At 44.7% G+C, this 23,994-nt stretch overlaps 1 protein-coding gene across 5 annotated transcripts in view; it reads right to left on the bottom strand.

Annotated features, from left to right (window-relative positions):
* Positions 1-702: 702 nt before the first annotated feature.
* The window catches only part of cln8 (CLN8 transmembrane ER and ERGIC protein), a 64,127-nt gene continuing 40,835 nt past the window's right edge, over positions 703-23,994 (bottom strand). For 3 of the 5 annotated variants that reach the window (XM_038800407.1, XM_038800409.1, XM_038800412.1), the window contains 2 exons: positions 6,175-6,885; positions 703-1,426 (listed from right to left, as the gene is read on the bottom strand). In XM_038800407.1, the coding sequence (XP_038656335.1) occupies positions 1,112-1,426; positions 6,175-6,738 (879 nt within the window). In that variant the 5' untranslated portion in view covers positions 6,739-6,885 and the 3' untranslated portion in view covers positions 703-1,111. Of the gene's footprint in view, positions 1,427-6,174; positions 6,886-19,184; positions 19,267-19,669; positions 20,243-23,994 lie in introns of those variants that run through there. The other 2 variants (XM_038800411.1, XM_038800410.1) reach the window with 2 other exon arrangements.

The following is a 23,994-nucleotide window of genomic DNA, read 5'->3' as shown; positions in this document are numbered from 1 at the left end:
GCACTGGCATGTCAGTCAGCCTTGATCTTTGTGCTCAAGTGCTGGAGTGAGACTTGAAGCCAGAGCCTTTTGACTCGAGAAGCAACAGTGTAATCAGCAGTGACTTAGTTAGCAGCAATATTAAGAATGTAAAATAGGTTGTCCTGCACCACAACAGTGGCACCAAGAGAACAAAATACTTCAATTTAAAAGCCATGATGACGTTCGATAGAATGGTTACATGATGAGAGAAAATTATTGCTGACTCATTTTCCGTGCAGTGGGTACAAATACACGAGTAAAGCAAATAGAATATGTATCATATTATGTGAAACTTTCCCATGTAGGAAACGAATAACGATAGTCTTGAAAGGTACCACTGGAAAGGTATCCATTACCCCAAAAAACTTACTGACATTTAGATATTTACTTATGCAATTATGGAGATTCATTACAATCTCTCAACTTTGCTTTAAATATGGGACTTTCAAAAAGAAAGTCCTCTTCAATGCTAAAAATCGATTGCTAACTAAATTCTCAAATCTTACAACACCAGGTTAAAGTCCAACAGGTTTGTTTCAAACACCAGCTTATGGAGCACTGCTCCTTCCTCAGGTGAATGAAGAGGTATGTTCCAGAAACATATATATAGACAAATTCACACATATTTGTCTATATATATGTTTCTGGAACATAGCTCGCATTCACCTGAGGAAGGAGCAGTGCTCCGAAAGCTAGTGTTTGAAACAAACCTGTTGGACTTTAACCTGGTGTTGTAAGACTTCTTACTGTGGTCACCCCAGTCCAACGTTGGCATCTCCACATCATAAATTCTCAAGAGTCAGATGTCAGAGCAGTGCACCAAATTCAGCATGTAAGGGGTCATGCCTTCACTAAAGTTTGCGGAGAACCTTTCTTGACCTATGTTTGGTTTGTGTGTCATTTATTGCACAACCATACTATATAAAATGATCCATTTTGATGGGAAATAATGAACATGTTTGAATGTCAAACGCAATAGCCAGGGATACAGAGCAGCTAACCTCAATGAGTAGATTTGTGCAGTGTAGCATGTTAGGAGCATAATTTCGCATGTTTGGGGTTTAATATTTTCCCCAAATTATATTTCAAGTCATGTTGTTTTCTTCAAAGTCTTGCTTGCTTCGCTATTCTCCCTGCCACTAGTCTCCTTTGCAAAGTTCCAGTCAACTGGGCTAAAAAGCTGCATTGTTTTCTTGCGTGTCCAATGCGGATTGATTATGAAGGTCAGGAGGAAAAGTCCAGAGAAGAACACCATGGCCTGCGGGACTGGTACATGTAGTCTTATTCTGTCCAAATGCTGCCAGCACACCCACCATATGTGGTAGGTGAGGATCATGCGACAGTGAAACAAGTGGATCATGAACCACTGGTTTAATTTCCAGGGCAGAATGTGTGAAAAACCAGCCTGGGAACAGAAGATTAAAAGAAACAATTAGGACACATCATGGGCAAACTCAAATTATCCACGCCTCCTCAAACTGTTTTCTAATCTACAGCAGTCCTTTCCTCAGTTAAATCTCAAAGCAGAGCGCAATATGAATTGATCTTTAGACAAACTGCAACTCTAGGTGCACAACACGTTAAATCTAACCTCTTCACTATTGGTGATTATGTTGGGGTTAAGGGTGGATTCCTGATTCTTTTGTGTTTTGTATTTAAAATGTTGGGGGTGGGTGGGATAAAGGGATTGTTGGCCAGGGGATTGCCATTGTATTTGTTATTGTTGATTATTTGTTGGTGGGTGTAAATTTGATGAAACTGTGAAAAAGGGGGAGAATAAAAATAATCTTTAGAAAATCTGCTCTGTAACAGTTACTGTGAAAGGGAGTATTTTTAATTGGGAATGAAGGGTCATTTTCACATCTGCCATCATTGTATAAACTGAAAAGTTTGAAAAACAGTGCTGAATTTAAATTTTAAAGAGCAAAATCATTTTGAATCATTAGAATTAGCCAACATTTTCTTTCTAAAAGTAGTGAGACTCCTTAAGTGTGCAGCAAAACCGAGCTGTGCATGTTCAAAGTCAGCTGCAAAGCCACTATATGCCTGCTAGTGGAACTACTGAGCTATTATTAGGAGTCAAGTCTTCAGTTCACCACCAGAAAATCTCAGGGCCACTGCAGTCTCGAAGCACGAACAGTTTGCATTATGAATTAAAATCTTATTCTTATATCTTTCTTAAGTGTTTCTCAGGGCAGAGATGGCAGTGATATGCTCCTCCTGCCAGATGTGGGAGATCAGGGAGCTTTCTAGCGTTCCCGACAACTATGTCTGCAGGAAGTGTGACCAGCTGAATCCCCTTACAGACCGCATAGTTTGGTTGGAGCAGCTGCTGGACACATTGCGGTGCATACAGGGGACAGAGAGTGTGATAGACACTAGCTTCAGGGAAGTGGTCACACCACAGGTTCAGACAGGCAGATGGGTGACCGCCAGGAGAGGCAGGCAGGCAAGACTGGAACCTCATGTGGCTATTCCCCTCTCAAATATGTATACCATTTTGGATACTGTGGTTTGGGGGGGGGGGGGGGGGGAGAGAATACCAGCAGCAGCCAGACCTGTGGTACCACGACTTATTCTACTGTGGAGCAGGGTCGGGCTACGTCCAGGCGAGCGATAGTAGTAGGAGACTCAATAGTCAGGGGCACAGACAGGCATCTCTGTGGCCGCAAACGGAGTATGGGGCATCCTGAAACAGGAGGGTAAACAGACAGATGTCATTGTCCACATTGGTACTAATGGTAGAGGAAGGAAGAGGGAACAGGTCCGGCAAAGAAAATTCAGGGAGTTAGGTCAGTAGCTAAAATGGATCTCTAGGGGTAGTAATTTCAGGATTACTCCCCATGCGACATGCAAGTGAGGCTTGGAACAGGAAGTTAGGACAGTTGAACACCTGGCTAAAGAGCTGGTGTAGGAAGGAGGGCTTTAGATACTTAGATCACTGGGATGTCTTCTGGGTAAGTAGGGACTTGTACAAGAAGGACGGGTTGGACCTGAACTGGAGGAGCACCAACATCCTGGGTGGGAGGTTTGCTAGTGCTGTTTGGGAGGGTTTAAACTAGTGTGGCTGGAGGGTGAGAACCAGAACGGCAGGCCAGTAAGTGTAGAGAAAGTGGGGAAGTGTAGTAAGTGGGGCAAGAAGTGAGACGGAGATAAACAGAGCACAGAATAAGAGCAGGCAGAGGGGAGCCGCAGGGCTTAGCGGGATTGTAGGCCTGCCGTTTGTTTGCTTCAATGCAAGAAGTGTAACAAGTAAAACAGATGAACTGAGATCCTGGATTACTGCATGGAACTATGATGTTTTTGCAATTACGGAGACATGGTTAAAGGAGGGATAGGACTGGCAGCTTAACAATCCGGGATATCATTGTTTGAGACAGGACAGAAGGAGAAACAGGAGAGGTGGTGGAGTTGCATTGCTGATTAGGGAGCAGATAATAGCTGTGTTAAGGGAGGATACATTGGAGGGATCTTGTAGTGAGGCATTATGGGTGGAGCTCAGGAATAAGATGGGTGAAATCACAATGTTGGGTGTACTATAGACCTCCCAACAGCCCGCAGGGGACAGAGGAGCGGTTGTGCAGTCAGATACAGAAAAGGTGTGGAAAAAGCAGGGTAGTTGTGATGGGTGACTTAACGCCCCTCATATTGGCTGGGAATCCCTTACAGCCAGGGGCTCGGATGGAGAGCAATTTGTTAGAGGTGTTCAGTATACAATATATTGACAATCAAACCAGGGAGGGGGCCACACTAGACTTAGAATGCGTCATGCCAGGTGATTGATGTTTCAGTGGGGGAGCATTTTGGGATTGGCGACCATAATTCCATAAGATCTTGAGTAGTCATGGATAAGGACAAGAGTGCCTGCGGGTGAGGTTGCTTAATTGGGTGAGGGCCAATTACATCCAAATTAGACACGAACTAGGGAATGTGGATTGGGAGCAGCTATTTGAGAGCAAACCCACATCTGACATGTGGGAGGCTTTTAAAGGCCAGTTGATTGAAGTGTAGGACATGTATGTCCCCTCAAAAATGAAGGATAGAAATGGCAGGATTTGGAAACTATGGATGACAAAGAAAATTGTAAACTCAGTCAAAAGGAAAAAGGAAGCATTTAAAAACTGACAAAGTGCTTGAGGAGTACAGTGAAAGTAGGAAGGAACTTAAACGTGGAATTAGGAGGGCTAAAAGGGGCCATGACATGTCTTTAGCATACATAGTCAAGAAGAATCACAAATCTTTTTATGCATATATTAGGAGCAAGAGGGTAGCAAGAGAAAGAATATGGTCCACTCAAGGACAATGGAGGGAAGTTATGTGCTGAACCACAGGAAGTGGGTGAAATCCTTAATGAGTACCTTGTACCGGTATTCACCAGGGAGATGGACATGACGGATGTTGAAGTCAGGGATAGGTGTGTGAATGCTCTGGAGAATGTCAATAGATCAAAGGAGGAAGTGTTGAGTATCCTAAATTGCATTATGGTAGACAAGTCCCCAGGGCTGGATATGATCTATTCGAGGTTGCTGCGGGAGGCAAGGGGACAAATAGTTGGGGCCTTAACAGATATTTTCACATCCTCTTTGACCACAGACGAGGTTCCAGATGACTGGAGAATAGCTAATGTTGTTCCCTTGTTTTAAGAAAGGAAGCAGGGATAGTCCAGCAAATTATAGGCTGGTGATCCTGACATCTGTGGTGCGGAAGCTTTTGGAAAAGATACTGAGGGACAGGATATATGCACATTTGGAGGAAATTGGACTAGTTCATGACAGGCAGCATGGTTTTGTCCGGGATAGGTCATATCTCACCAACTTGATTGAACTTTCTGAAGAAGTGACAAAAATTGATGAGGGAGGGGATGTGGATGTAGTTTATATGGACTTTAGTAAGGCGTTTGACAAGGTCCCAAATGGCAAACTGGTACCAAAACTAAAATCACGAGATTTGGGGTGGCTGGCTAGATGGATACAAAACTGGCTTGGTTATAGGAGACAAGAGAGTCGCGGTGGGAGGGTGTTTTTTCCAGAATGGAGATCTGTAACTAGTGGTGCTCTGCAGGGAGAGGTAGTGGGACCTCTGTTGTTTGTAGTATATAGAACATAGAACATACAGTGCAGAAGGGGGCCATTCGGCCCATTGAGTCTGCACCGACCCACTTAATCCCTCACTTCCACCCTATCCCCGTAACCCAATATCCCCTCCTAACCTTTTGGGACACTAAGGGCAATTTAGCATGGTCAATCCACCTATGTAAATAATCTGGAGGAAATTGTGGGTGGTCTGATTAGTAAGTTTGCAGATGACACGCGAGCTGCTGATAGTGCCGAGGATTGTCCGAGGATACAATAGGATACAGATAGATTGGAGATTTGGGCACAGAAATGGTAGATGGAGTTTAATCTGGACAAATGAGAGGCGATGCATTTTGGAGGATCAAATCTAGGTATGAATTATATTGTAAATGGCAGAACCCTTGGGACATTAACATACAGAAGGACCTGGGCAGGCAGGTCCACAGTTCCCCAAAACTGGCAACACAGGTGGCCAAGGTGATTAAGAAGGTATACGGCATGCTTGTCTTATTAGCTTGGGCATTGAGTACAGGAGTTGAGAAATCATATTGCAGCTACATAAATGTTGGTTCGGCCGCCTTTGGAGTATTTCGTGCAGTTCTGTTCACCACATTATCAGAAGAATGTGGAAGCTTTGGAGAGATTGCAAAGATGGTTCACCAGGATGTTGCCTGGTCTTGAGGGGTTGGCTAGGATTGTTTTCACTGGGAAGACGGAGGTTGAGGGGAGACCTGATAGAGGTCTACAAAATTATTAGAGGCATAGACAGGGTGGATAGTCAGAGGCTTTTTCCAAGGGTGGAAGCGTCAATTACAAGGAGGCACAGGTTCAAGGTTTTTTTTTAAAGTTAGGGCACAGGCTTGGAGGGCCGAAGGGCCTGTTCCTGTGTTATACTTATCTTTGTTCTTTGAAATGCTAACCCCCAACTTCAGAATTTATTTCCTGTTCCAAAGAATAAGCTGTCAAAGACACAAACATATTTGCTTAGGCCCATCTTTCTAAACACTGTCCTACCGTTTTTATGATTTATTTTGTTCCTGTTCTAAAACAATAAAGAGAGAAACACTAACACTCTTACCTTCAACAGGATCCAAGAAATGCAAGTGAATGGAGTGCTCATCTCCAACAATAACACCATCATGGGCAAATAGTGGCCCGCATTGTCCCATATCAAATTAGTGGCAAAACCAGAAATGGCAAAAAAGTGATGGATAGCCAGGGCCACATCAAACGTTTTGAAGACTACATTGGACCCATGGAGAGCTGCATTCTCCAACATAAAGAAGCCAATTGCTGTTAAGATGTTGAACCAAGACCAGTTTTGTTGAGCCAGTATTTTATCAGCATGCAATTCCGAATCTTTCAGGAGAGCCCAAAGACCTGCAGCCATGCCCTGGATCCCAAAAGCACCACGAGTGACAGCGAGGTTCCAGAAAACCTTCTCCTTTGCTGGCAGAGAACAGTAGGTCACAGACAATACAAGGCATAGCCAATGTGAAAGAATTAATATTACAAAATAGAATAGGAAACCAGCAGCGATCACAGTGCACCGGACATTCCAGGCAGAATAGTCCATGTCAAAAAGGTTTTCTGAAGAGTCACCCTTATGGAAGGAATTGATTTTGTCAACTGAAGCAGTCATATTCAGTTGAAGTGTGTTGTCGCCAATTAAGTTTGGTTGTCGGTTCAAGAAAATTCAGTCAGCAAAACCAAAATTTGTCTCCACATCCAAAGTGCCTGGTGAAAAGTCCGTCCAAGTTTACGGAGACTCTGGACAATTACAAATCATCTGGAGGAAAAGCACAGAATTAACAATGTAAAAAGGTCAGCCAATCACTGTATACGTTTGTTGCTATTTTACAGGCCTATAATGATGCAAATTAAGAACTAAATTTTGTTCCAATTTTTAGATCTCTACAGTGTAGGATGCCATTTGGCCCATCAGGACTGTACCAGCCCTCCAAAGCAGCATTCTACTTAGGCCCACTCCTGTCCTATTCCCATAACCCCGCACATTAATCATGGCCAATTCACCTAACTTGCACATCTTTGGACTGTGGGAGGAAACCTGAGCACCCGGAGAAAACCCACACAGAACATGCAAATTTCACAGTCATCCAAGGCGGGAATCAAACCCTGGACCCTGGCGCAGTGAGGCAGCAGTGCTAACCACTGTGTCACTCCTCACCTCCGTTGCCTCTCCTCCCTCCCCTATACTACTGTAGTACTGCCCTCAAAAATAGTGGTACTTGTGTAGCTACAGTAGTGGGTAGCTTTTCCATACCTCACCTACACGGGTCAGCATTAATTTTTAAGTCAATACAGTTGAGCATCAGCATTAATGGGTAGGCATAAAGTCATAATACCAATCATTATTCTGCCTTCATCAGACCCAGCTTTTCCAGCAGGAATCACCACATAGCAATCAGCAATGGGAATTTCAGCTTTTTCTCATCCTGAACCAAGGGCCCAATGCTAAAACCAGCAGTCTCACCACTGTTAGGCAATTTCATTAAGGGCACTGTGAAAATTGTGCATCAAAAAGAGGACTTGTGTTATTATATCTCATTAGATGGTACAGGTTTCCACTTCGGGGGGTTAGTTTTAAAAATTTACTAACAAACTGACCAATATAACTAGCAAATAATTCTACAAACTTTTTAACTTTTAGCAATTTTAAATCAAGCTGCTTTCAGGCAGTGGATTGACACTATGATCAAACGTTTCTTTTTGAGCTATTCGTAAAACTGCCCAAAGTTGCCACTCTTTAAGATATCAAGGATAGTTTTTAGGAACAATTTAAAAAATGTTTTAAAATTCTGGCCCATCATGCAGGTTTGAGCCAGATTTCACATGCAGTGATGTGAATGACTTTGAGTGAAAACCAAAGGGGAAAAAGATTGTTTGGGGAGAAATTTGAGAGTCATTTGCATGTGGATCACTGATGATGCCCAAACATAAACCTATAATACCATACATCTATTTGCATTCAGCATGAAATAACCTTCTTAATAACTTGAGTAATACCAAACTGTATTTGTATAAGAATAAAAGCAATTTACTTGGGGCACAATCAAAATGCATCTTTTCCCTCCCAGCCCAAGTGCCAGTCTGTATCTTGTTCTCATATCGTGCTTTCAAGAAGTGCTGACCCTTATTTAGCTATCTGACCTCTAAGCCAGGATTAACACATGTTTTTGTTTTTAACACTGTCATTACCACCCCGTTGTCGTGTGTCCATGACATCTCTCTCATTTTACCTCTCTTGACTTACCAGTCAATGTCAACTTGCAGGATATTGATGATGACAATGCTGTTGAATATCAAGGGGAGGTGGTTAGCCTCTCTTGCTGGCCTTTCTCTTGTTTGAAATGGTCACTGTCTGGTTTTATGTGGCAGGAATGTTATGAATCAGTCCAAGCCCATTGCACATGGACAGGGGCTACTTCGTTATCCAAAGAAAAATGGAACTAAACACTATGCAATCATTAGCGATCACCCCCACTTCTTGTCTTAAGATGGAGCTTGATGACAAAGCCGATGGTGGTATTGGGCCCCAGAACACTGCATAAGGATATGATATCCTGTGGCGAGATGATTGGCCTCCAACAACCAAAACCATGGGCGAAATTCTCCCCTACCCAGTGGAGGGGGGTCCCGGCGTAGTGGAGTGGCGCCAACCACTCCGGCGTCGGGCCTCCCCAAAGGTGCGTAATTCTCCGCACCTTTAGGGGCTAGGCCCATGCCGGAGTGGCTCCCGCTCCGCCGCTGGCGCCAATGGCCTTTGGCACCACGCCGCCCGGCATTGAGGCTGGCCGAAAGGCCTTCGCTGGTTGGCGTGACTCCGCACATGTGCCGGAGTGTCAGCGGCCGCTGATGTCACCACCAGCGCATGCGCGGTAGAGGGGGTCTCTTCTGCCTCCGCCATGATGCCCCCACGGCACTGGCCCGCCCGCCGATCGGTGGGCCCCGATCGCGGGCCAGGCCACCGTGGGGGCACCCCCTGGGGTCCGATCGCGCCGCCAATTCCGCCGGCACAGAGGTGGTATAAACCACGTCGGCGGGAGAGGCCTGACAGCGGCGGAACTTCGGCCCATCGCGGGCCGGAGAATCGCTGTGGGGGGGGCACGCCGATCGGCGGGGCGCGATTCCCGCCGATTCCCTGGTGGCAGAGAATTCCGGCCACGGCAGGAGTGGGATTTACGCCGGCCCCGACCCTGCGGGGGGGGTTGCAGAATTCCGCCCCATGTTCCTGCATTCACTCTCTCCTCACCTCTGGAATCCAACTTTTTTGTCCATGTTTGAACCAAGGCTGTAATGAGGTCTGAAGTCAAGGTTCTGGCGGAACCCAAACTGAACATCAGCAGGCAGGTTTTTTGGTGAGCAAAGTGCTGCTTGATAACACCCATCACTTTGCTGGTGATTGAGAATAGGGCAGATTAACATTTCTGGCTGAAAATTGTTTCAAAAGCTTTAGCTTTAACTTTTGCACTCACGCTGGACTCGGGCAGGAGCAGGACATTAACCACAACTACAGTATCTCCTGCCAAGGCAACATCACTGCGCATGGACACTGGTCTGTACAAGTCTCATTCTGCTGTGCCCAAAACATGGGTTTTGCAGGTAGGAAATATATGCAGGTCTTAACATCTTAAACTCAGCATTAAAATAATGCAAATGTTTTTTTTTCCTTTTGACACTGAATGAATTTCAATCTCGCAGCGTCAGGTCAGTGAAATTCTAATAAATTGTGGAGGAACAGCAAAACTGTGCATTCCTGGCATTGACAGCAAACACAGTCATTGACTACTGCATCAATGTGTTTGACTCCACCTTATCTGCATCCGTTCAAATATTATTCATCAATATTTGATAAGGAAAAGGTCAGTTGAGAGCGGACTCAGAGTGGCAGTTGCTAATCAGTATCCCAGGCCTTGACATCGGGCCACAAAGTGCTAGTTTTCATGTCGATGTTGAAAAGGTGGGGATTCTGTGGATTACTTTGGCAGAGTCATCAGAGAATCATAGAATTTACAGTGCAGGAGGCCATTCGGCCCCTCGAGTCTCCATCGGCCCCTGGAAAGAGCACCCAACTTAAGCCCACATCTCCACCGTATCCCCGTAACCCAGTAACCCCACCTAACCTTTTTGGACACCAAGGGTAACCTTTTTGGACACCAAGGGTCATTCCACCTAACCTGCACATCTTTGGACTGTGGGAGGAAACTTGTTTACAGAACTTTTTTACCCACCACAGTTCAGGCAGATCATAGACATTATGGAAATAAAAGGTGTTGTCTTCTCATTGAATTCAAGAACTTACAAGCAGATATCAACTGCACAACATCATCATGAGGAGCTGGCCAAAATCCTCAAGGGCACTTCTCTACGAGCTCTGCATCAGCATCGCCAGAGGTAAGCTGAACATAAACGATGGACTAATAACACGTGGCCAGTGATTTGTCATCCCTACAGCTCTCCAGAGGTAAAATGAAAGTCGCATTAGTCTCCAAAAGGACGATGGGCTCCTCTCCGCTTTGAGAGGGAACTCTGGCTCGATGGTGATTTATTCAGAGGGTCACCAGCAAGGGACAAGTTTGAGAAGCTGGGCCTTCATTGTAACCTGAGGCAGTATGGAAATTGAACCCGCGCTGTTGACATCACTCTGCATTGTGAACCAGCGGTCCAGCCAACTGAGCTAACCGTTCAGATACTAGACACAACTACACCAAAGGCACTCCGGGTTGGAAGCAACCAGATACAGGACCAAAGGAATCACTACACTGGCGCTCCGTGTATAAAGACATGGAAGGGATAATCTCCAGATGTGCACCACGCAATGCATTGAAACTGCATCTAGCAAAGAAACCCCTACATCTACACGAGGTCCTGGACCTCACATGGGCACTCGCAGCAGCCGGAGTGGCAAACAACATCAAGTTTTAGTCGTATTTTGGGTGGTTAGACCTCTACTACCTGCCAAATATGACTAGTAAAACAGCAGTCATCAAGCTTAAGAGACACTTTGCTACACAGGGCATCCCACATTAGACTTATGACAGACAGCGCTCGCTAATTCGTCTCTGCTGAATTTGCAGCTTTACACACACATGGGACTTTGTGCATCACGAGGAGCATCCTATACAGTCAAACAGTTTGCAGAAACGGGCAATTCACTCAGCCAAATCTCTCATGAAATGTGCACAGGATTGCACAGACTACTATGCTGCACTCCTTACCTTGCAAAATCTCCCATGACAGAGCCGCACTTGTCAGCACAACTTTTTTTAGGTTCATTGGGTCCATGGTTTCTACTGCCAAGTTTCTGCTGCAGCCTAAACTTAAAGCCAACGTCAATGAGGCTCTCCTGCAACGCAGATTGAAAACTAAAACGTACAATGATAGAGATACCCATGGACTCGGTCCCCCAACACCAGGTCAAATGGTCAGAATTCAGACTGCATCTGTGTGCTCGTCAGATGCAGGAGTAGGTGTGTTGGCCTGTGGGAGTCTGCATGTCCGCTGGGGGCTGGTGCCTAGGCCTGGTGATTAAAGTGATGTTTTATCTGTTTGTGCTGTTCTGCTACCTGAAGGTAATTGTTTACATAGTGGGCACCGTCTAAGGTTATCACATAGCTATTCGATTGTGGTGCAATACCACCCCCATATGTTCTCATGACAGGATGGCCTCTGGGAGAGATCAAATCCCTGCTCAGGCTGGATGTATCTGAACCTGAGCTCACAGTCCTTACCCATGAGGCCACAGTCAAAATACTGTTGGAAAGCATCGGAGCTTCACAACTGGCAACAGCTGTTAAAACAGAAATAGAAAGAAGCAGAGTAAGGCCTACTATGATGGCAAGATGAACCCCATTGAGTATGAAGTCGGACATAAGATAATGCTGCACGTCTTCCAGTCTGGCACATTCCTATCCCCCAGAAACGAGGGACACTACCCAGTGGTGGACAAGCCAAGCCCATCCATTTACCGGTACTGATGGATTCTGGGAAATCTAGATGATACCATGTGAACCGAATGAAGGCATTCAGTTCTCAAAACAACTGTCACCAGTACTCTTTAACACCAGAGGGAATTGAGGCAGTGCCCCCTGACACCCCCCCCAACCCAACCCCGGGGTCTGGTTCCAACCCCTAGTTTCCATTCCCACCCTCACAAAACCCAGGCGTAAGACACGGTCTGATGTCATGGAGAAAAAGAAAACGAGATGTGATTAAACCGCACCTGGCGCCGGGACCACTGGAAGCGCCTGGTACGACGCTCCGACTGGGAGTAAGTGGAATAGCTGATTCCAGGTAGCCAGAGTCTGCCCACTTAAATCACCACCTCAAAAGGAAATACAGGGACTCTGCTGTCCCCAATTGTAAATAAAATGTATAGTGATCAATTTGAATTTATAAACTTTAGGACCTGCGGCAGACCCCTTGTTCCCTTACACTCGTGCATTCTCCACATTTCTTTCTTCCTATGATTTCATGGAAGGTTGCCTCCACAGGCTGCCTATTCTAACAATCGTCAGGATCTGCTCGATAAAAATATGTTTGAAAAATCCAAAGTACCACATTCAGTGCAATGATTGGAAGCCATCATCTCTATCAATCATAGAAGAACGTAGTCTTCGTGATATTCTCCGGAGGTTGGGGGACCTTCGCTTTATCACCTCTCTTCGTCTCCTATGCCACCTTCACCATACAGGAATATTCGGCAGGACACTCCAGTGGCCAACAACGAAATCAGGAAAGGTGATTGGGCGGAGATTCGGTAGTGAGGCCGAAATAGTGGTCGGCGCCGGGCGCCTACCAGAATGCAATGCTCCAGTGCCTCGACAGCGGTGTCAATGTGTTCTACACCACACGTACAGTAAACGCTGTTGGAAAATCATTAGCGGGCCTCATCAGTTATTCTCTGGGGCCTCCGCGATGCTCCAGCTCCTCCAGGAGGAATTACCTACGGCGAAGTTCACTCGTGGTTTCAGAAATCGGGAAACAGGTGTTGCGGCTGCTGAGAGAGGCAGAGAGAGGGGCTCCAGAAAGTGTCCAACATCTCCATAGTTTTCTGACAGTTGTGCCGCTGGGGGAGGATGGTCAGCAGGTGGGCCATGGGGTCAGGGTGGCCGGGCACGGACCACCATTACCGCAGCCTGCAAGGCAGCCATGCAGCTGCGCACGCAGCTGACTGCCCACTGAGTGCTATGGGCTTTATGGATGTCACCAGGCCACTCCTTAGGCACCCTCTGGCCCCAGCTAATCCATCAACAGGACGGGCCTGCTCCAGCGCAACCAGCATCATCTTGTTGGCTGGGATGAGTGTGTGTGGGGAGTGGAGTGCTATTAGGCAGCTGCAGCTCATCAGTCTCTAGAGTGTCAATAATAATAATAATAATAATAATAATAATAACAACACTAACAATAACAGCTTATTGTCACAAGTATGCTTCAATGAAGTTACTGTGAAAAGTCCCTAGTCGCCACATTCCAGCGCCTGTTTGGGGAGGCCGGTACGGGAATTGAACCCGCGCTGCTGGCATTGTTCTGCATTACAAGCCAGGTGTTTAGCTGGCTTGTAATGCAGAACAATGCCAGCCCTGGTGCCAATTCCGATCCTGGTGAATCCGACACTGTTTTTCATTGGAATCAGTCAAGTTCTAAGTGGCACTGATGCTACCCCATGAACGGTTGATGAATTGCTCCGGGAATAGCACTAATTTTGCCATCATAGAAGTCCGCTGATTCAATCCCAGCATCAACACTTCACTTTTGAAACGGAGAATCTCGGCGAATCTTGCTTCACCATCTCTTCTTGCCTGAATCATAGAACATAGAACAGTACAGCACAGAACAGGCCCTTCGGCCCTCAATGTTGTGCCGAGCCATGATCACCCTACTCGAACCCACGTATCCACCCTATACCCGTAACCCAACAACCCCCCCATTAACCTTACTTTTATTAGGACACTACGGGCAATTTAGCATGGCCAATCCACCTAACCCGCACATCTTTGGACTGTGGGAGGAAACCGGAGCACCCGGAGGAAACCCACGCACACAGGGGGAGGACGTGCAGACTCCACACAGACAGTGACCCAGCCGGGAATCGAACCTGGGACCCTGGAGCTATGAAGCATTTATGCTAACCACCATGCTACCCTGCTGCATCTTGTCCATTTATGTGACTTACTGTGGCGAAACTCAGTCAGCTGGCATCAAGTACCAGCGTTCAAGCATCCAACGTTCAGTGTAGTTATGATTGGTGGTCATCACCACACATGAATCATACAGTAATATAGTCTCCTCGACGTTCTCCAGAGGTTGGCAGACCTTTGCTTCGCCACCTCTCCCATGTCATCTTGATCATATAGAGACATCCGTTGTCTCCAGGAGTCAGCGAACCTTGCTTCGACATCTCCTCTCATCTTAATGATCTCCTTTTGTATCATCTCCCTTCTCTCCCACACAACTGCGCATGTGCCACAACTCATCATCCCAGGAAGCACCCAATTAAACCACTAATTCGTAAACCACTCCAATTCGGAGTAGACACACAGACCTATACCACAACCCCGAGGCACACCTCAATCCTGATCATTAGGAAACTTGTCTCCTGCTAAGTCAGTGAACCTTAGCTATCATTTTCGCCATCTCTTCTCAGACAAGCCTTTTGCTTCGCCATATCTTTGCGTCTTCATCATCATATAATTTTGTCTAATTTCCGCTTGCACAATTCTGCCTTGTGACAAAAGCCGCGATTTATCAACATGGGAAAGCAGCCCCCTTAAACATGGATGTCTAGATGACCTGCATCCCCAGGAGGCACAAAAGTAATCATGGGCACCTGGCCACCTCAGGTTCTGAGATAAGATTATAAGAGTGTTCAGTAAGAGCATGTGTCAGCATCTGGTGGGAGGGGTTTTTGTGTTGTGTAGTGTATTTGTTGCCTTTGCATTTATCTGTATTTTGAACCATTTAATTAAGCAGTTTAATTTTGTATTTTATTTATGATGTCTATGAAATATTTGCATGTTGAGTTAGGGAGTGGGATTGTTTGCCCAAGATTCTGATACGTGCCCGTTTGGTAGCTTGGTTGGAGTTGTGAGATTTGGTTCGCTCACGCTCACTGGATCAAGCAGAGGGGACTGTGGTAATAATAATAATCACTTATTGTCACAGGTATGCTTCAATGAAGTTACTGTGCAAAGCCTATAATTGCCACATTCCGACGCCTGTTCAGGGAGGCCGGTACGGGAATTGAACCTGCGCTGCTGGTCTTGTTCTGCATTACAAGCCAGCTGTTTAACCCATTCTGCTAAAAAGTAGAAAGGCCTGAATTTTAAAACCAATATACAATTGGACACTTTAAATTAAGAATTGGACATTTTAAGTCATAGCTAGCCCACAGACAGGTCAGATGGGAATTCGAACAGCTAAATTTGAATATACTGAGCAGAGACAGATAATTGGGACAACTCTGGGCCTGCCCTGTAAACAGAACATCAGGAAATAATCAGTCCCATTCAAATAGGTGTTGTGGATTGCACACATGAAGCTAGACTCTCTGGTACACAGACTTCCTGCGGCTACCACAGTTGGAGTAAGCTTACGTGCTGACAATACCTGGAGATGGACCCCTGGGGATGGGTTCCTGGTGTCTTGCACAGTTGCAATCGTCAACTCCATTGGGTGCTGTGATACCGCCCCGAGACCTCATTGGCTGAGGGCCAGAGAACCTTTTGGAAAGGCGCGAAGAGGGGAATAAGAATCAACCACCAGGAGCCTCCTCGGCGAAGACTCAGCACAGAGGCAACAGAGAAGATTTGACAGCGGACCAGAGGACAGAAGGAAGCAGTGTGCAAGATTGTGCGGACAGAGGTCGTTTGACAACCAAGACTTAGAATTGGACCCACAGCTCAATTGAGTTCACCTGCATGGGTAGTATGAAGAATCTTGGGATTATTGTAGTTCAGATCATTTAAGAGGGGTAATGGTTTTACTGTGTTGTCAATAAATTTTGGATGAATCGTAAATGTTTGTCCTTTGTTCATTTCGCAAATAAGGGCACCCAAGGCTAGTCAAGGTTTGACTAATAAACTGATCAAAGTGCCTGATGTTTTACACGCAACAGTTTGTTCACCACTGATTGTATAATCTAGACTATTATCTGCCAACAAGGCTTAGTTTAGACTGATGCACATTGATGGCATTGATCCGGATGTTGGGTTCCATCAGAGGAAATCAAATTTGTTTTTTTTTAGTGTGGGGGTGGGCAGGTCTGCGGTGGCGGACCAGTGCAGGACTGTGCTCCCCCCCGCCACCCCACCCCTCCACACCCCGCCCATCCCCAGCAACCCCAGCTCAGGGGTTTCACGGGACCGTATGAAGGGCCGGCCAGCTCACATGCAGGGATCACCCAGGTGGAAGGTGCTACAGTGGGCACGAGTCGGAAATCAAATTTTATTGTCTAAAATGACTATCAATTTTGCTGGTGCTCAGTGAAGGCAATTGAGGTTGCCAAAGAATCAGCCACTCTAAAATATTGATTGTTCCACAGTTATGCTGCTGCACGCAGCCAGTCTCTGTAAAAGCTGTGGTGTAAAATGTGGTTGAAACTCATTGCCATTATTGGTCTTTCCTCTTTTTTCCTTTCTGGTTTCTCTTGCCCCCACAAAGCTACCAGATCGAAACAGTAGTACAGAAACTTCAATTAACCACAACAACGAACTGCATGCCGCAAAGCTTAACTGACAAAAACAGCTAACCTCATGTTTCTAACCAAATAGGGACTGATGCCTTGCCACGATCTAAGCCATCGATATGTTATGGATTATAAACATCGCTTAGCCATTGCTGAATTAAGCAATAATTATTCCAGGAATTGATATGAAAATAATTAAATTAAATTGCTGCACCAAACTGGACCTTTTCTCCGATCATCATTGTCAGCACCATAATCTCCTATTTAGAGGTTTATAGGCAAGAAACGTAGCATAGAAAACAGGTTTTTCTTTTCAAACAAACACACATGAGATGGCGGACTGTATAACCAGCATTAGCGATTAAAATTGAAATCATGACAACATTTAAGAATAGACTAGACAAGCTGTTGAAGGAAAGGGGAACAGAAAATATTGTAGCAGAGGCAGCAAACCAGACTAGACGACAGCGGATGTGGAGAATTTATGCCAACATGGACTGGAACATGGAAGAGCTGGTTGCCCATCTTGCAATTCCAATAGAAGTCCGCAAGAATAAAATCTACAATAAGAAGAGTCTGTTATATGTCTCTGAATGTATGTTTGCAAGAAATGTATAGTGCAGAATGTATTCCTATTTTTTTCTGAATTGGAGCATCTTCTAAAAGTCTGTAAATTTTTATACAAAGTGCATGAAGAGATCAAATACTGCCCACAGAGGGCAATTCATTATTTACTAGGTTTTGTGAGGGGCATGCCAGAATCTAATCTTCTGGGGGCTTGTGCAAGGGATGATAAAAGTGCAGTGTGTGCTCTTTATTTTCATTCCAAATGAAAGCCACATTTGTGGAATGATTGAGAAGAGATCATAAGCAGGTTCTGTGCTTGTTTATCGCATTCCTGAATTCCCAGAGAAAAACTAATGATCATCTTCCAATGGTTAACTTTGTACTCGTATGTTCTGCAGTTTATGTGGTACTATGCAAGTAAACATTTTGAATTGGTGAAAAAGGAAAAGGAATCAAAAGAAAAACTTGAGGGCCTGATGTCATGTAGCACTCCAGGACTTGGAGTACATAGTCTGGCACTTACTGAGGTAGTGGTGCACTGTCAGATATGACATTTTTCAAATGAGGTATTAAAACTGTGATTTCCCTCTGCTATCTCAGAAGCACATAAAAACTGTACAGAACATGGTGGCACAGTGGTTAGCACTGCTGCCGCACAGCTCCAGGACCTGGGTTCAATTCCTGCCTCGGGTTACTGTGTGGCGTTTGCACTTTCTCTTCGTGCCTGTGTGGGTTTCCCGGATCCGGGTGCACCAGTTTCCTCCCATAGTCCAAAGAAGTACAGGTTAGGTGGATTGGCCTTGCAAATACCTCTTTGTGTCTAAAAAGTTAGGTGGGGTTACTGGGAAGAGGGTGGTGGCATGCGTTTAAGTAGGGTGCTCTTTTCAAAGGCCGGTGCAGACTCGATGGGCCGAATAGCCTCCTTCTGCACTGGAGGGATTCTACAAACTATTTGAAGGGCAGGCAATGTCTCTCAATATCCTGGCCAACACCTGTTCCTCAACTGAACTGGATATATTCAATGCAAAGTCTATTTTCTCAGCCAAATTAAGTGAATAGTGGATACAAATTCTGAGAAAATTAATTTTTTTGCAATAAATGGGGTTGAAAATAGTGATATTCAGCTTGAAAGACTGCACCTTTGTGATTTAAAAACCCCCCAGAAAGATACTATTGCTATTAAATATAAAAAATGTTGCATTTACAGGAATTGCTGATCCATCACAGAAGTAGCACGAGCATTATTGAAGCTTCAGTGGGTCGTAATCTCATTTTTAATTCTCTGCTGGCTCAGTCATTTGCCAACGTTGGCACATTGAAAGCTGTGATGATTCATTATAATTTCAAATTAACCTTACAAAGCAAGTAGACTTGTGAATTAGATTTGTATATTATATGATTTGGTAACTGTGCAAAGTTACTAAATTCACGGAAAGTGAACCTCGGCCTCAGTGAATGTCTCACCCCTGAATACTGCACTGAAGTGCCAGCTGGAGTAGGGTCTGAACCCATGATCTGGCTCAGAGTTTGGGAGTTAGGAAAGTTACTGACACACAAATTAAGGCATAACCTACAGTTTTAAAATGAAGCTATTTTAAAGCTGCTTTGTTCATTGAATGCTGTCCTGTAAAATAGCATAAATAATAGATAGCTAAAAGCAAGCAACAAGAGTGGAATCTATTTCCAGTACTTCACTGAGAGGAGAAGAAGAAGAAAACTGAACCTCACAGACAGATTACAAACTATACCACATTCTTAGGTATCAGGTAATTAAATAGCGGTCAACTTTGTTCGGTTGCAACGAGAGCACGCACCAGCTATCAAGAAGCAATGGTATTGGGCAGCACGGTGGCCTAGTGGTTAGCACAACCGCCTCACGGCGCTGAGATCCCAGGTTCGATCCCGGCTCTGGGTCACTGTCCATGTGGAGTTTGCACGTTCTCCCCGTGTCTGCGTGGGTTTCGCCCCCACAACCCAAAAATGTGCAGAGTAGGTTGATTGGCCACACTAAATTGCCCCTTAATTGGAAAAAATAATTGGCTAATCTAAATTTATATTAAAAAAAAGAAGCAATGGTATTAAATATTACTCAAACAATTATTCGGATCCAACAGAATTAGATGACGAACAGTTATGGGCAATAAATTAACCAAAGGATTCAGCTGAAAACATGAATCACGTTCACAAAGATTTAATCACAATTTGAACACATTTATTAAATCTGTAAAACAAAATGGGGTTGCTGTACTGATCAAAGTAGCATTAATACTCAGGAATGAAATGTGTTCTAAATGCTCACCTTCCCACGTAGCCATTTATATAGCCGATTCCAACGGAGACTGCCATAACTAATGCTAAAATTACAACTAGTTTTACATTATGGACTTGCGTACATTAGGAACAGGACTATCCCCGTGAGGTGTCATAATAATTTATTCTTTCACATCGTGCGGATATCGCTGGCTAGCCAGCAGTTATTGTCCTTAACTGGTAACTGCCCTCGAGAAGGGGGTGGTGAGCCACCTTCTTCAACCACTGCAGTCCATCTGACTGTATACATTAATGAGCTGGAAGGAGGAACTGAGATCATTGTTGCTAGGTTTGCTGAAGATACGAAGAACTTGTGGAATTCTCTACCACAAAGTTTGTTGGATATATTCAAGAGAGAGCTGGACGTGTCCCTTGTGGCTTAAGAGATCAAGGGGCATAGAGAGAAAGCAGAAATGGGATATGGAATTTGCATGATCATATCAAATGGTGGTCCAGGTTCGAAGGGCCAAATGGCCTACTCCTGCACCTATTTTCTATGTTTCTATATGTAGAGGGACAGGTTGTGTTGAAGGATCAGAGAGGCTGCAGAAGGACCTGGACAGGCTAGGAGAGTGGGCAAAGAAAGTGACAGATGGAATACAATGTGGAAAAGTGGGAGGTTGTGCACTTTGGTAGGAAGAATAGAGGCATGGACTTAAATGGGAAAAGATTTCGGAAATCAGAAGCACAAAGGGACTTAGGAGTCCTAGTTCAGGATTCTCTTAAGGTTAACACGCACGTTCAGTTGCTGTTAGGAAGGCAAATGCATTGTTAGCATTCATGTTGAGAGGGCTGGAATACAAGAGCAGAATTGTACTGCTGAGGCTGTACAAGGCTCTGGTCAGACCTCATTTGGAATATTGTGAGCAGTTTTGGGCCTCATATCTAAGGATGTGCAGGTGAACCATCGTGTCTGCTCCGCCATTAAATCATGGCTGGTGTTTCTCATCCCTCTTCGCCTACCTTCTCCCCATAACCCCTTATTAATCCAGAGGAGGTTCACAAGAATGATCTCCGGAATGAAGGACTTGTCATGAGGAGTGGTTGAGGACTCAGAGTCTGTACTCAATGGAATTTAGAAGGATGAAGGGGTGGGATCTCATTGAAACTTACAGAATACTAAGAGGCTTAGATACAGTGAACGTGGGGAACTAGGAGAAACTAGAACCCAAGTGCACAGCCTCAGACTAAAGGAATGATTGTTTAAAACAGAGATAAGGAGGAATTCCTTCAACCAGAGGGTGGTGAATCTGTGGAACACATTGCTGCAGAAGGCTATGGAGGCCAAATCAATGAGTGTCTTTAAGACAGAGATAGATAGGGTATTGATTAGTAAGGGGATCAGGTGTTTACGGGGAAAAGGCAGGATAATGGGAATGAGAAACATATCAGGCATGATTGAATGGCAGAGCAGGCCCAATGGGCCAAATGACCTAATTCTGCTCCTATGTCTTATGTAGAGATATCTGCAGTCCTTTTGGAAAGGGAGTTATGGAATTTGGACCCAGCAACAGTGAAGAAACAGTGGTACAGTTCTAAGTCAGGATGGTTTGGAGAAAACTTGTAGGTAGTGATGTTCCCATCCATCTATTGCCCTTGTCCTTCTAGGTAACAGAGGTTATGGGTTTGAAGGAGCCTTGTTGATTTGCTGCATTGCACACACTCTTGCCACTGTGCAACAGTGGTGGAGGGTTTGAATGTTTGAGGTTGTGGATGCAGTGCCAATCAAGCAAGCTGTTTTGTCCTGAATGTTGTTGAGCATTGTAAGAGCTGCACACACCCAGGCAAGTGAAGAATATTTCATTACATTCCTGACTAGTGCCTTGTTGATGGTGAACAAGCTTTAGGGAGTCAGGGATGAGTTACATGCTGCAGAATTCCCAATATCTGAGCTGCAACCGTAGCCACAACATTTATATGGCTGATCCAGCTTAGCTGCTGCTCAATAATAGCCGCCAGGATATTGATATTGAGGGAGTGGTGTTAGGAATTTGGAATGAAATGAAAGGTAAGTAATTACATTTTTTTTAAAAACTGATGCTGCATTGAAGACCTGAGATGGCTGATAGCAGGGTGAAACAGGTAGCTTGTTAAGCAAAGCGAAGACTAACAGTCTAGGAACCTAGATCATTTCCATACCTAGTTGTAAATCAACTGAGTGCCAAGCTGTTGTGAAGAAAGAAAGAAGAAAGCTGTTTGCGAGAGCTCGAGTTCTACTTAAAACTAGAAGAAAGGTCCTGAAAAGAAATCTACAAGTCCAATGTGGTAATTATTTGCTGGAATAAGCAGTGTTAAAACCTTTGGGATGTTGTTTGGGGGAAGATATATTCTCGGAGTTCAGGAAAGTAGATTGATTTGGATTTGGAGATAATGTAAGTATATTGCCTGCGTAGTCATTATTGTAGTTAATTGTAAATGTTGATCTTTACTGTTAGCTTTCTTGTTGTATGGTTTAAAGTTTAATGACTTTTTTTTTTAAATTTAGAGTACCCAATGTCTTTTCCCCCAATTAAGGGGCAATTTAGAATGACCAATCCACCTAACCTACACATCTTTGGGTTGTAGGGGTGAGACCCACACAGACAAGGGGAGAATGTGCAAACTCCACGACAGTGACCCGGGCCGGGATCGAACCCGGGTCCTTGGCGCCGTGAGGCAGCAGTGCTAGCCACTGCACCACCGTGCCACCCCTAATAAATGTTTTGTTATTTGAATCATTTACAAGACAGACACCTTTTCCTCACCGGGTTTCATCTCTTTTCCTACATTAATTTCCAAATCTCAAAAATAGTTGTGAACTGTTCCAAGGTTCCAAGTAGGGCAGCACGGTAGCATAGTGGTTAGCATAAATGCTTCACAGCTCCAGGGTCCCAGGTTCGATTCCCGGCTGGTCACTGTCTGTGCGGAGTCTGCACGTCCTCCCCGTGTGTGCGTGGGTTTCCTCGGGGTGCTCCGGTTTCCTCCCACAGTCCAAAGATGTGCGGGTTAGGTGGATTGGCCATGCTAAATTGCCCGTAGTGTCCTAAAAAGTAAGGTTGGGGGGGGGGGGGGGGGGGGGGGGGGTGTTGGGGGTGTTGGGTTACGGGTATAGGGTGGATACGTGGGTTTGAGTAGGGTGATCATGGCTCGGCACAACATCGAGGGCCGAAGGGCCTGTTCTGTGCTGTACTGTTCTATGTTCCCTTCTGGGAATTGAGATGCCCGCACACTGAACATCAGCAGGGTTCATAACAGATGGTAATGCCATTGAATTTCAACGGGAGACGGTTAGATTCTCTCTTGTTGGAGATGGCGATTGCCTGGCACTTCTGTGGTGCAAATGCTACTTGCCAGTTACCAGCCCAAACCTGAATAGTGTCCAGGTTTTACTACATCTAGACATGGATTGCTTCAGTATCTGAGGATGGCACTGAACATTGTTTGCTGATCATTTCCCATTCCCACTTCTGATCTGGAGGGAAGGCCATATCACTTCCCAGAATTTTCCGACATCATTCTGTGTGCAATGTTCATTTGCATTCATGTGATGATTTTCATCTGAAGCAAGCAGTCATAATTTCACAGCAGACAAATGAAATCACTGACCTGAAATGAAATCACAGTGCTCAAGCCACAACAATTGTGAACATTCATTTGCCTTCAAAGTACTTAAAAGTGTTTAACTGATATCACTGACGATCAAATGATATCGAAGTGAAGCCGGAACATCATCAGCATCAAAATGTTCAGCAGAAGGTGTTCAACTGACACTTAAAGTAATCAAGGAGCTATGTACATTCTATGCTGATCACAAAGTTTTAGATATCAGATGTTTCTAAGTCCCAGCTGATGCCATATATACATGCAGTGTGCAGATTATTTAACATAGGGTCAGTACTCAAATCATTATTGTGATGATATATAATATTATTTTTAATATTTTGGGGGTTGATTGCGCTATTCTGTGAAGCAGGCGTGTTGGTTTGTGTGTGAGAGAAACTAATTTAACTAAGCTGGGGACTGATTCTTTGGTAGGGTTTGAGACATAAATGGAATGTAGGTGTTAAAGGCATGCATTTGAAGTAGGCATAGCCAAGTGAATTTTCTGTCAGAAAATAGTAGGTAGAATTTTGCAATCAGCGAAAGTAAGTGTTTGAATTTTCAGCTGTCAAATTTCAAAGGGGAGTAAAAGGTTTTACAATTCGAAAGAGGTTATCATTAAATAAGGCAAGCTCACTAAATTTTATTTGACCCCAAAGTGAGGTATTAAAACTGTGATTTCCCTCTGCTATCTCAGAAGCACATAAAAACTGTACAGAACATGGTGGCACAGTG

The sequence above is a fragment of the Scyliorhinus canicula genome, chromosome 6 (genome assembly GCF_902713615.1).
Source record: "Scyliorhinus canicula chromosome 6, sScyCan1.1, whole genome shotgun sequence".
Taxonomy (NCBI): domain Eukaryota; kingdom Metazoa; phylum Chordata; class Chondrichthyes; order Carcharhiniformes; family Scyliorhinidae; genus Scyliorhinus; species Scyliorhinus canicula.
Note: the sequence above shows the minus strand (reverse complement) of the source record. Positions and strands in the feature narration are given on the sequence as shown.